Source organism: Xiphophorus maculatus, chromosome 4, assembly GCF_002775205.1.
Source record: "Xiphophorus maculatus strain JP 163 A chromosome 4, X_maculatus-5.0-male, whole genome shotgun sequence".
Classification (NCBI taxonomy): domain Eukaryota; kingdom Metazoa; phylum Chordata; class Actinopteri; order Cyprinodontiformes; family Poeciliidae; genus Xiphophorus; species Xiphophorus maculatus.
This window is the reverse complement of record NC_036446.1, coordinates 13,093,598-13,106,415: the sequence shown is the minus strand read 5'-3', so window position 1 is coordinate 13,106,415 and position 12,818 is coordinate 13,093,598. Positions and strand designations below refer to the sequence as shown.

At 41.3% G+C, this 12,818-nt stretch overlaps 1 protein-coding gene across 1 annotated transcript; it reads right to left on the bottom strand.

The window, feature by feature from the left end:
* Window positions 1-811: 811 nt before the first annotated feature.
* Window positions 812-2,381, bottom strand: LOC111608396. The gene is made up of 2 exons (XM_023332359.1): window positions 1,024-2,381; window positions 812-946 (listed from the first exon to the last, which is right to left on the bottom strand). The coding sequence occupies exon 1, from the start codon at window positions 2,331-2,333 to the stop codon at window positions 1,356-1,358; it is 978 nt and encodes a 325-aa protein (XP_023188127.1). The 5' UTR covers window positions 2,334-2,381; the 3' UTR covers window positions 812-946; window positions 1,024-1,355.
* Window positions 2,382-12,818: the final 10,437 nt, after the last annotated feature.

Genomic DNA, 12,818 nt, shown 5'->3' with positions numbered 1-12,818 from the left:
ACCACATTTAGCAGCCAATACATGAGGATGATTGACAGCATTAAGACCCTCCTCTCTGCAGTTATTGGTTGTTATTGGTTGGGATCAGTGCATTTCATCAGACGGCAACAGTAGCTCAGGGAGAGATTGATCTTTTCACAGATTATCTGTCTCAAACTGTCACAACATGCTGATAGTTTTACAAATATGTAAAAAAAAACATTCTTTATAAAAGTTACTGCAGCTTTAATGTTGAGTCTTATCAAAACTCCAGCCTATAAATAAACACCTGCTCGTAAAATACGTGTTTGCTCCAGTGAACTGAACACCTGCTTTTGCACACATCTGCATGCATACATTCATACACAACCCCCCACAAAGTGCTACACAGTGGCCAGTCCAGAGTGGGGCTTAAACTCTATAATCCTGCATCTCATTCTCATTTCTCATAGTTTGGGTCTGCTGCCTATTCACGTTATATCTTTTCAGCTTCCTCCTCCTCCTACACTTGCTCTTCTTTCTCCTCTTCGATGGCATCCCCTTTGATTCCCGTCTCCCTGCAGCAGCCCCCCTTCTTCTCCTGTCCTGACCAAAGCTTGACTCGGGGGTAACAGAGGCAGATGTTCCAGGAGCACACGACTGCCCTCAGCCCCGCTGAAAGCCCCCACCCACCCCCAGCACCTCCCATTTGTACTGGATCAGCAGTTAACCCCCGGAAAGAATCGGCCATACAAGCACGCACACACTCGCACAAAGAGCGCTGTAGCTCCAAAGTGACAACTCTGGCACGGCTTTCTGAAGACGGGCTCTTTATTTTTTGCCGTGAAAACTACAGAAATAAAAGACAAAGCTTTAGACATAGATACATTTACAGACAGACAGGTGACACGTGCTTTGACAAAAAAGTTACCTCGTGGCCGCCTGCCACTTCGGAGGTCTTTAACAGAATGATTCGTCGTTGTACACTCTAAACCAAAATATTAAGTAATTAAAACACCATAACCAATAAATTCACAAAACATTACAAACATAAATACAAAATACCTTGACAACGACAGGACACGAGGCTGCTACACATAGCTCTGGCACCAGCTTCTGCTTCTTCTATGGTTACTTAAGTCTCGCAGCCTCACACATGTACACAAATCTCGCGATACCTTTCGACAAAAAATTATTTGACACGAAATAAAATACAATCATTTAACACAAATCTTAAAACGTGAACCAAACAACTTAAAATACATTATTCTATCTTTCAGAAATAAACATACATTTTTTCAAGAAATAAACTATTTTATTGACACTTACACTCCCACCAAAATCACTAATTGGTTCTCAATGTGATTTTCCAATGAGTGTCAAGAGTAGAGTCTGTTTTACTCTGTATTAGTCTCAAGTAATGTCACTACCTTGTGAATAGGTCTTTCTAAATATATCAACCTTGTCAGTGGTTTTCCTTTGTCAAATGTTGTTTCACTTGTCTTTAGTTTCACCTTTCGAACCTTGCCGTCTGGGCTTTCTAGAGTCTCTACAACTAGAGCTAGTTTCCATTTACATCTTGGAGCATTGTCATCTTGTAGGATCACAATGTCATTAATGTGCAGGTTCCGTGAAACTTTCTGCCATTTCTGTCGCTGTTGGAGATTTAGCAGATATTCTCGTTTCCATCTTTGCCAAAACTCGTTTGCTAGAAATTGTACTCTTCTCCATCTTTTGTTCAAGTACAAATCCTCTCTGCAAAACTGTCCTGGAGGGGGGAGAATAACTGAAGACTTCATCGTTAATATGTGATTGGGAGTTAATGGCTCTGGACCCAAGGGATCATTAAGATACTCTATACTTAAGGGTCTGCTGTTAATGATGGCCATTGTCTCGTAAAGAAGTGTTCTTAGACTAGTTGTATCAAGTCTGTTTGAGAATTTATCTAACATTGCTGTTAGTACGCTTCGTACTGTCCGAATTTGGCGTTCCCAGATGCCTCCCATGTGGCTAGCTGATGGAACGTTCATCACAAACTCGCAACCAATAGCTCTTTGTGGTTCTTGGTCCATATCCTTCATTAGCTCCAAAAACTCTCTTCTGGCTCCCACAAAATTCGTCCCTTGGTCACATCTTAATTGTCGAACAGGACCTCTTATGGCGATCAGAACCCGAAGAGCGCTCATGAAAGCATCAGTTGATAAGTCATCAAGTGTTTCAATATGCACAGCTCGTGAACATAAGCAGGTGAACAATAATCCATATCTTTTGACTTCCTTTCTTCCTTCCTTTACTATGAATGGGCCAAAACAGTCGACACCACAATATGTAAAAGGAGGTGCTGTTTTTGTTCTTACTTCTGGTAACTCTGCCATCTGTTGGACATTTGTGGCCTTTCTATATCTCCTACATTTAACACAGTGGTAAATGTGTTTAGAGACCATACTTCCACATCCTAGAATCCATATGCCATTTGCACGCAATTCATTTATGGTCATGCCTCTTCCTTGGTGATGTACACGTTCATGATAGTGTTTGACGATGAGGGTTGATACATGGGACTCCTTGGGAAGAATTGCAGGATGTTTGACATGATGATGCAAGGCTGATTGAGACAATCTTCCTCCCACCCTGAGAACATCGGATTTGTCCAAGAAAGCATTTAGCTGCTTTAGTCTGTTATGCTTGTGCAGAGAATTTTCCTTCTGTGATCTGATTTTCTGTATTTCCTCAGTGAAAGCTTCTCTTTGCACTAGCTTGATAATGAACACTTCTGTGTCTCTTCTTTCTTCAAGATCTGTTACTTTGTTTGTTCTTTCTTGAACACCTTTAAACTCTTTTATGCATCGTTTGAGTCTGGCAATAGCCTTTACAGCTCTCGACCAATCAGAGAACTTCTTTAGACGCTCTAGAACAGGGTTCACTTCTTTTGACTGCACAGTGTGTGCATGACCTGCACGAAGTTCAGGATCTGTCTCTTCAACTTCTCCCACCATTTCCCTTTTGATTGGAAGATTCTTTCTCCAAAGGAAATCTGGACCCTTCAACCAGTTTGATTCTTTCAGTTGTGCAGCGGTTAGACCCCTCGAGGCCTGATCAGCCGGATTTTCTTCTGAGCAGACATGCTGCCATTTGTCAGGACTCGTACTGTGTCTTATTCGTTGAATCCGATTGGCAACGAATGTGTGAAATCTTTTAGCGTCATTGCTTATATATGCCAGTACGACTTGTGAATCTGTCCAATAATATTCTAGTAGATTTTCAATTTCCAGTTCTTGTTTGATTACATCCGCGTTGCGGACTGAAGTTACAGCCGACGACAGTTCAAGTCTTGGGATGGTCATTTGTTTGATGGGTGTAACTCTTGCTTTTCCCATGACGAGTGAACAGCTTATCTGTCCTTCCTTGCTTATTGCTCTAAGGTATGAACATGCGCCATAACCGTCGAGGCTCGCATCCGAGAAGTTATGCAATTCATACTGTATGATGTTGATGTCTTGTGAGTAGCTTCGTGGAATCTTCAGAGCTGCCAGCTTAGGCAGGTCTCTCAACCATGCTTCCCATCGTGGTAGAATGTGGTCTGGAAGATCATCATCCCAGTTAACCTTGTTTTTACATAATGTTTGGAGTATTTGCTTTCCAATCAATGTGAATGGGGCGACGAACCCAAGAGGGTCATAGATGGAAGCGACAGTCGAGAGTACCCCTCTTCTAGTCAATGGGTGCTCTTTAACTTGAACTCTGAACTGGAATTCGTCTGCTTCTACGCACCATTGTACTCCAAGTGCACGTTCAATGTGGAGTTCTCCAAAAGCCATGTTCTGATCTTTGGACTGAGCTTGTTCTTCTTGGGGAATTGTTGCAAGCACTTCTTTATTGTTTGATACAAATTTATGCAGATGTAGTTTGCCTGTTTTGCAAAGTTCCCTTGACTCTTTGACCAGCTGTATAGCTTTGGCTGTTGATGTTACACTAGCAAGTCCATCATCGACATAAAAACCTCTTTGGATGAACTCAACAGTCTCTTTGCTGAACTTGTTTTTACCTTGCGATGCAATGTGTTTGAGTCCAAAATTACAACATCCAGGAGATGAGGCTGCTCCAAAAAGATGTACTTTCATCCTGTAAACTGAAGGTTCGGAGTTCAAATCACCTTTGTCCCACCAAAGAAATCTTAAATAATCTTGATGTTCCTTAATGACGTGGAATTGGTGGAACATTCTTTCCACATCACACATAATGGCGACGGGGCCCTTTCTAAATCGGCATAACACTCCGACCAGTGTGTTGGTGAGATCCGGTCCAGTCAAAAGATGATCGTTTAGAGATGTTCCCTGGAAGCTTGCAGAACAATCAAAAACCACACGTATTTTCTCAGGTTTGTGGGGGTGGTAAACCCCATGGTGCGGGATGTACCATGCTGTCTTGTTGTCCAGCTCTTGTTCTGGCACCTTTTCTGCATCTCCGCGAGTTACAATATCATTCATGAACTTAACATAATCTTTATAGTATTTCTCATCCCTTTTGAGTCGACGTTCCAATGAAGACAATCTGTGTTCAGCACTTTGCTTGTTATTTGGGAGATTTGGATTGTCTGTTTTGAATGGTAACGGAAGTTCGTAATGACCATCTTTCTTCTGTTTTATGCCTTTGGTCACCTTTGACATGAACAAAATGTCGTCCTGTGAAACTGGATTGTCATCTGTTGCATGTTCAGAGAAATCGGATTCCAAAGCCTTAATCACATCAGTTGGACTGACTTCCTTTATTTGAGTTCTGCATACAAAATGCACTTGTTGCTTGAGTTCAACTGCTGGTTGTGAAACAGGAAATACTTCACGAACAATGATTCTGTGACTTGTACCGATGATATCATTGTGATTTTGAACTTGAGACGAACAACCAACTATACTCCAGCCGAGATCAGTTAACTGTGCGTAAGGTTGGTTCTCTTTGCCTGCAAGAACTTCACGTGGTAGGAGGGCTTGTTGACAGTTATAGCCGATAAGTAGACCAACTTCGCATTCAAGCAGTGGAGGTAACTTATCTGCCAGCTTTTCCAGATGAGGCCACTTTAAGGCGGTTTCAGACGTTGGGATATGTGATCTGTTGACCGGGATAAACTCTCTTGTATAGACTGGTGGCAATGTAATTCTCTTTTCGTCCTTATATCCTCTAACTTGAAGGTTTACCAGCTTGTCACATGGTATAACTGTTGACTTGGCAGATATAGTTGACAAGCGCAGATTAACTTTACTTTTATTTGTGTCAAGATCTTGGGCTACTTCATTCAAAATGAAGGATGTATCACTCTGTGAATCAAGGAGTGCATAAACTAAAACCTCTCTGTCTGGGTCATTCTTTGATGAAACCCATACAGGTAGTATAGAGGATGTCAATGTGCTTGAAGTTGCTTGAGTTACTCTGTTAGAGATCGCAACCGTTGGTTTGTCTTCTTCTTTAGCGTCAGCTTCGTCCTTGTCTTGAGACTTTTCAGTCACTGCAGGTATTACCTTTTTACGCTCAATGAATGTGTCATCGTGCAGACATGTTGGATGTCTCTTTTGACATTTTTCACATGTGCTCCTTTTGTCACACTTCTTGGAATGATGTCCTCTCTTTAAACATCCAAAACACAGCCTTTCCGCTTGTGCAAACTTGATACGGTCTTGGAGTGGGGTTTCTTTAAATTTGAAACATTTATCAAGTGGGTGACCATTTCTTTTGCAGAAAAGACAGGTTATAGTATTTGTGTGATTTGAGTTTGTTGTTAGTGTTTTTGCTTGGATGACTTGGTTGCGTAATTGTTTGGGTTTACTTATTTCCAAACCTTTAAGAGCTTGCATTGATGCTATGGGATCACATGCTAAGTCTGCTTCAGTGGATACAAAATCAGCAAACACATGAAAAGATGGATATTCTCCATCACTAGCTCTTCTTATTTTCATGGCTGTCCGGTTCCATCTTGTGGTCAACCAATCTGGAAGTTTTAGCAAGAGTTTCTGGATTTCCATACAATCATTGAGAACCTCCAATGACCTTATGTGCAACATTGCAGCTTCACAATTCTTCAGGAAGTCAGCAAATTCTCTCAACTCACTTCCATCCTTAGGGTTTATTTTAGGCCAACTGTGAAGCTTATCTCTGAAGCATTTTCCTATGGTGAATAGATCTCCAAAACGTTTTTCCAGCACTTTCCAAGCTGAGTCATATGCTTCATCTGTCCCCACTAGAAGAAAACCTTCCACTGATCTCTTCGCGGTTCCACCAAGATACTTTCTGAGATAATAGAGTCTCTCATTCTTTGGAATGTTTTTCCTTTCTATCAGGGTTTCAAATGACAACTGCCAATCTTTGAACTTTAAAGGATCACCAGTGAACAATGTCGGTTCAGGAGTTGGAAGACGATTAGCACTTATTGCTTCTGCTAGTATTCCAACTAGCTCGTAATTTGACTGTTGTTGAGCTGCAACAGAGGGAACCTGTGTGGCTTGAGGGGTGAATGGTGGACTTGATGCTTTAAGTGTTTGGCTTATGATGGCCTTAGGTTGTTCACCAGGACTTTGTTGAGTTTGGTTTATTACTGTAGGAATATGTGGCACAGATCCAACAATTGTAGCATTATGGAACTGAGTAGCATTTAGAGCTGGAGAAGAACTGTGTGCTCTGACAGGGATTGCTTGGATTTCACTTTCTGCTTTAATGCTCTGTGATGAATTCTGACTTGCAGAAATACTTTCAGCTTCATCATAAACCTTTGCTCGTGCTTTTGCAGCATTAAATTTTTTAACTTCTTCCAAGCGTTTAATCTTTCTTCGCTGCTTTTCCATTGCTTGCTGCCTTTCCAAATTCTCACGTTCCAGTTTTTGTAACTCAATTGTTTCCTTTTCTTGCTCTTCCATAACTGCTAATATTTCTTGTGATGCAGCTGCCTCAGCCTCTGCTTCCAGTCTCTTGGTTGTTTGTGAGCTTTCTGAGCTACTTTTAGACCTTCTGGATTTTGACCTTGATGTCGTACTTTCAGATCCTAAGCATGACCCAAAATCTGGCCATGGCTCTTCGTCACCTTCTGCAAAGTCTCCTTGCAGTTGTTTCTCAGCTCTTCTGACAATGAATGCAGAAAGTGATGTACATGCATCTACTTTGCGCCTTGCATCTGCATCAGGAGTTTGTATTTGTCGTATTTCTTCATAAATGGTTTGCATATCTCTGCAGGTGATGTTTACATTGTTAATCAGCTCCTTTAATTCACTGTCTGAAGCTTCTTTTCTTAGTATTACTTTGCTCAGTCTTGCTTCATATCTCCATTTTTCAAAACCAACTGCATATCTGTGTTGAAGCGTTTTAAGTTTCTCCTCTTGAAGCTCTTTACCTTTTTCAGTTAATGTTCTAACTCTTTCACCTCTTCGAACAGTCTGTGGTTCTGAGATTTGCTCAGTATCATTTTCCTCCACTTCAGTACATGATACAGCATAGAGCTCTTTATGATCTTTGTCAGTCATCTTATAAGTCTGGTTAAATGTCACTCAATGCTCTATTTAAATTGCAAAACACTCCTTACAAATTCTAACTTATGTGACTTGAATATTACTTTGATATTACTGTACCTATAATGAGCTTCACTCTTAATACAGATGTATTTCAACTTAAAGAACTTTGTTAACTTCACACTTAATTTGACCTCAAGATAAATACACAACACTCTTTTCTTAACAACAACACATCACTTCGAAGTTCAGTAGAAAATAAGTAACCTTTTGACAAATGTTATAGAAACTTATTGTGGCTTTAAACTTCACTTTAACCACTCTTATTTTGCTCTTAACACTGTCCTTTCTTAATTTCCACCTTACTTCAGTTGTACAAGGTTGTTGCTGCTGTGCTTGACTTCTTGTGAACGGTGAGCTTGTCAAATGGCGCCCTCTTGTGTTACACCACGGTACCGTCACTCACTGCAGCTGCCGTCTTTTTAACGAGCTTCTTGCCGGCGCTGGCTGGGCGAGTTTTCACTGTAGCTCCAAAGTGACAACTCTGGCACGGCTTTCTGAAGACGGGCTCTTTATTTTTTGCCGTGAAAACTACAGAAATAAAAGACAAAGCTTTAGACATAGATACATTTACAGACAGACAGGTGACACGTGCTTTGACAAAAAAGTTACCTCGTGGCCGCCTGCCACTTCGGAGGTCTTTAACAGAATGATTCGTCGTTGTACACTCTAAACCAAAATATTAAGTAATTAAAACACCATAACCAATAAATTCACAAAACATTACAAACATAAATACAAAATACCTTGACAACGACAGGACACGAGGCTGCTACACATAGCTCTGGCACCAGCTTCTGCTTCTTCTATGGTTACTTAAGTCTCGCAGCCTCACACATGTACACAAATCTCGCGATACCTTTCGACAAAAAATTATTTGACACGAAATAAAATACAATCATTTAACACAAATCTTAAAACGTGAACCAAACAACTTAAAATACATTATTCTATCTTTCAGAAATAAACATACATTTTTTCAAGAAATAAACTATTTTATTGACACTTACAAGCGCTGCTGCCCAAATCTGTAAGAGCTCAACAGTTGTCCGATTGAATGAGCAGCACACACAGATACGCAGTCACACACACCAAGCCCTGTCCAGATCCCCTCAGGTCTCCTGATAGCAGGAACACTGGGGGTCGGGCCTGGTGTCAGGGTCCAGCGTCTCTGCGGGCAGCTGGCCCGGCTAATCCAGCTGCTGGAGACCGCTGCTTCTCAAGCGAAAGGCCAAGGAGTCCTGGAGAGCGGCGGGTCAGGCATCTCCAGGGGCAGCTTCTCTGTGATTTGTTCATAATCCAGGGGAGACGGATTTGTCTGGTTGTTTTTAGTTCGTATCCAGTATCAAAATTCACACTGATTTTTTATACTTTATTTTTTTGATTACCAGTTGTGGCAAAACGTGTTGCTAAAACTTCCTATTAACAAGCTGTTAAAATGTTACACATTTTCTGTGGATTCAATGAGTACTTCTTAAAATTAAATAATATTTGCACTGCAAAAAAACAAAACCTTAGAGGAAACAGAAGATTAATACTTTAAACTGAGGGTCTGTTTCTAGTTTCTAGAGCAAAGTACACTTGAAATAAGAAAAACTAATTTACAAGTAACTTTTCAGCAAGAAATATGAGTTTGTTTTGAGTCAGTAATTCCTTAATCTTGATGAAAAAGTTCTAGTTATAAGAGAAATAATCTGCCAGTGGAACAAACCATCTTAACTTATAATATATGTTTGTTACTGGTTTGACTATATGATGTTTTTAAGACTTTATTTTTGTGCTTTAATGACGTGAAACACTTTGAACTTCCTTGTTGCTGAAATATGCTATACAAACAAACTTGATTGATTAATATGAGTTATAGTATGACACCAGTGTTAAATAATTGTCTATCTATCTCTGTGTGGCATCCAGTCAATTTTGAGAAGGCCGGAACTGATGGTTAAATAAAGATTTATTAAACCCATCAACCACTGTAAGAGCTAGACATGAACAAATAAAACATCGGTACAATTTATTCATTAATGCAAGCACTAACTTAATTTTCATAAACATGTGAAATTACTCAAATAAACTTGTATCGCCTTGTTCCCTTATTGACTGGAGCTAAAATTTTAAGTTGCTTTTTATTAGTTTTCCCGGGGTTTTTTATTACGGTATAACTGTGTTCTGTTCTGTTACCATAGCTACCTTAACTAGGAAGTTACCAAAATAAAAGCATTGACCCTGTGCAACTACGTCACTTAATCATTCGAAACGCCATGATGGACGTCGGAAGTCAGGGACTTCAGTACTGAACAGAGCGACTGAAGTTGTTTTCCAAAGTTGTTTTTGCCAGTTTGTTCACAGATTCTACTTGTTTGGATCGAGCTAATTTGTCTGTGAACGTAACACACCTGGTTGAGGCTCATAGATGGCGGTATTTACAGAACAGTTACCTTAGAAACCGACCCGGACCTCCTCCCTCCTGATGTGTTGATCAAATTACCAACTTTGCCTGAATTCACACCACGTGATAGACGTCACTATGTCATAAACAGGTTTCCCCTTGCTATGACGGTGCGGCATTGTTTCCATGGTTCCTAATGGTTACACGCGTACCTTCTCCATAACACAATGTTTGATATTTTTCTAATTATACTTATAAAGTATATTAACGGTAATACTCTTACCTTGTAAAAATGTTCACTGCAGATCCGCAGTTACGCCGAGGGCTGCCAGTCATTATGATTGACGACTGCTATCCGTCGCCGCCATATTTATCCTCATTAAAAGCTATAAAATAAAATGACAAGTGTTGGTTTGCATCCTTGTCTGTTTGTGCAGCCGACAAACATACCCTGTGACCATTTAAAAAGGGAAATCAACTAAATCAAAGCAATATTTTGCCACCAGATGTCTGTTTGTTGACAGGCTTTACAGGAGCTCATTGGTTGCTTTGACGTCCATCATGGCGGAGCGGGCAGAGTTCTGAAGAGCGTGACGTCACGTGCTAAAGGTCGTAGTTACAATAAACAAAAGTAGCTACACTCAGTTGGCCTTTACAATCTATCAATGTTCTCTAACAGCTAGACTTCTGCATGACTGAATATCCATCTCAGTTGAGCTTTATCTCACCTAGCAGTGATGCTAATCTGAATGAGTATTCTTCCATGTAAACCAGAACCAGCGCTATGCTGACCCATGCAGTCCAGAGTCCTTTTGAACTTTGATTCCTACAGCTGACTGAAGCAAAGGCCATCACGCTATGTGCAACAATGTGCATGTGTGTGTGTAGCTGGTGTGATGGTGATGATGTGGAGGTTCCCACGATGGCCATCCATCCATTTCTTGGCACGCACATACACACACGCTCACAGGCCATATGGCCACCTCACAGCCCCTGCATGCCACCACTGTGATTTGGCTCCGGAGGCCAGCAGCTTCATCCACAGCACGGCGTGGCTTCTTCTTCTGCTGCTGCTGCTGCTGCTGCAGATTAGGCCGAGAAATAAAAACGATGGCACAGAAAATGATGCGTTATAGGAGCCAGTATAGGCAGTCAGTGATGAGAGGACATTTGGTGGCGGCTCGGTCGGTGTTGTGGTGTTTGGTGAGCAGATGGCCGGGGCTCGAGGAGGGGCGTGTCCTGTCCTCGCGACCCTTCACAAATCACAAGTTCTCCCCTGAGGGGCTCACGACTCGCCGTTCAATAGGAATCAATGGGAATTACTTCACCAGAGAAAGAGATGAATGGGCGGCGGGGCGCGAGACCTCTCCCTTTGTTGTTCCCGCTGAGCGAGCGCGCGTGCACCGACAAGCACGCGCTCACATGCAGCTATTCTGTCTCACACGCGCGCACACACAGATAGACAACAGGAAAGCACTTCAATTAAACAATCAGACCTCCACTTAAACAATTTTTACCCCGCCCCCACTCCCACTCACGCGCGTCCACGCATCTACATGCACGCACGCAAAAGAAGAGGGATCAGAGGGGAGGAGCTTCTGCTGTTTCCTTAAGACACACAATCTCCTGACATAAATTATGCTTTGGGGGGGAGAAGTGTCGTCTTGATGTTGCTGAGCTGAGGGGGCTCATCTCACATGCCTTTCAGTCACGCTTTGCTGCCATAATCAGGAAATGTGCGCCACGTCATGGCGATGAGTGACTGATAGTAGATACAGAGAGACCACAGAGGACCTCTGAAAGTCGGGATGAGTTTGAATAAAAGCCTTCAAGACACAGATTTTACGGCATGCCAAACGAGCACCGGTGGCAGCAACACTGTGGGCTGAAATCAGAGATCAGCAGCGTCCTGCAGCTCAGGGGGTAAATGTGGAAGAACTGAGGCAGGCAGCAACATAATGGCGTCAGCTCTTAGGTTAAAGGCCTTTCAGTCAGGCAATCCACAGACACCAAAACAAGCTTATGCTGCAACAAAACTGCACAGTACCCAAACATTATGCTCAAGGAAGCAGGGCTGGTCCGAACCTTTTTGAGGCCCTAAGCAGATTCTTATTTGGGGGGCCCCCACGCCAACATGTCAACACCAGATGCTTTATCGTTGCTACGCTACTGTGTATCGTTGTTTGTCATTGGATTACATCACCCAGTGTTATTTTAACCCTAGAGGAGTAGCAAACAAACAAAACAAAACTTGGGTTTTGGAAAGCAGAGTGGAATTTAAGTGTGCCATATTATTTTATCTATTTGAAAGTTAGATCAGCGGATAAACACCAAATTTACAGTTAGCAAGTTTGATATCTTCCCAAGAGTGGCAGCAACCTTTTATCATAAAAGTGATAGAAAGAAATCGTTTTTCCATGTAGCATTCAGCTTGTATTATTCAATGCCATTTTAAATATGTATGTTATAATGCTATACAGTGGAGCACTAGGGGCCTTAATCACCCGCTTAATTCGCATTTTCCTTGGGCCGGCCCTGCAAGGAAGAGAAGCACTGCTTCAACATATCTTTAGCTTAAACTTATTTTTATTTATTTGCATTTTAACAGAGAGAAGTGCAGTCAACATTGGTTCATATGGGTAATAATATGAATCAGATGCTAGGCTGTGAAATTAGTATAAAAGTGTAATAAAAAATTGCAATAACTGCCATTGCAATTTCTAAAGTACAACATAACTTTCAAAACACCAAGAGACTAAAGAGGCGGGTAGACTGCCAAAAACATGTCGTCAAGTAAAAGTAGCATTACTTCAACATAACTAAGTAGGAGTAAAAATAAAAAGGCGACTCAATTAATAATATCTGATCAAAACATCATTCATTTAAAAGTTACATCATTGATCATTATTGCAGCAGGTAATTCA

Coding starts and splice junctions, on each gene's coding strand:
- LOC111608396 (XM_023332359.1), bottom strand. CDS start 2,333: ATGGCAGAGTTACCAGAAGTAAGAACAAAAACAGCACCTCCTTTTACA.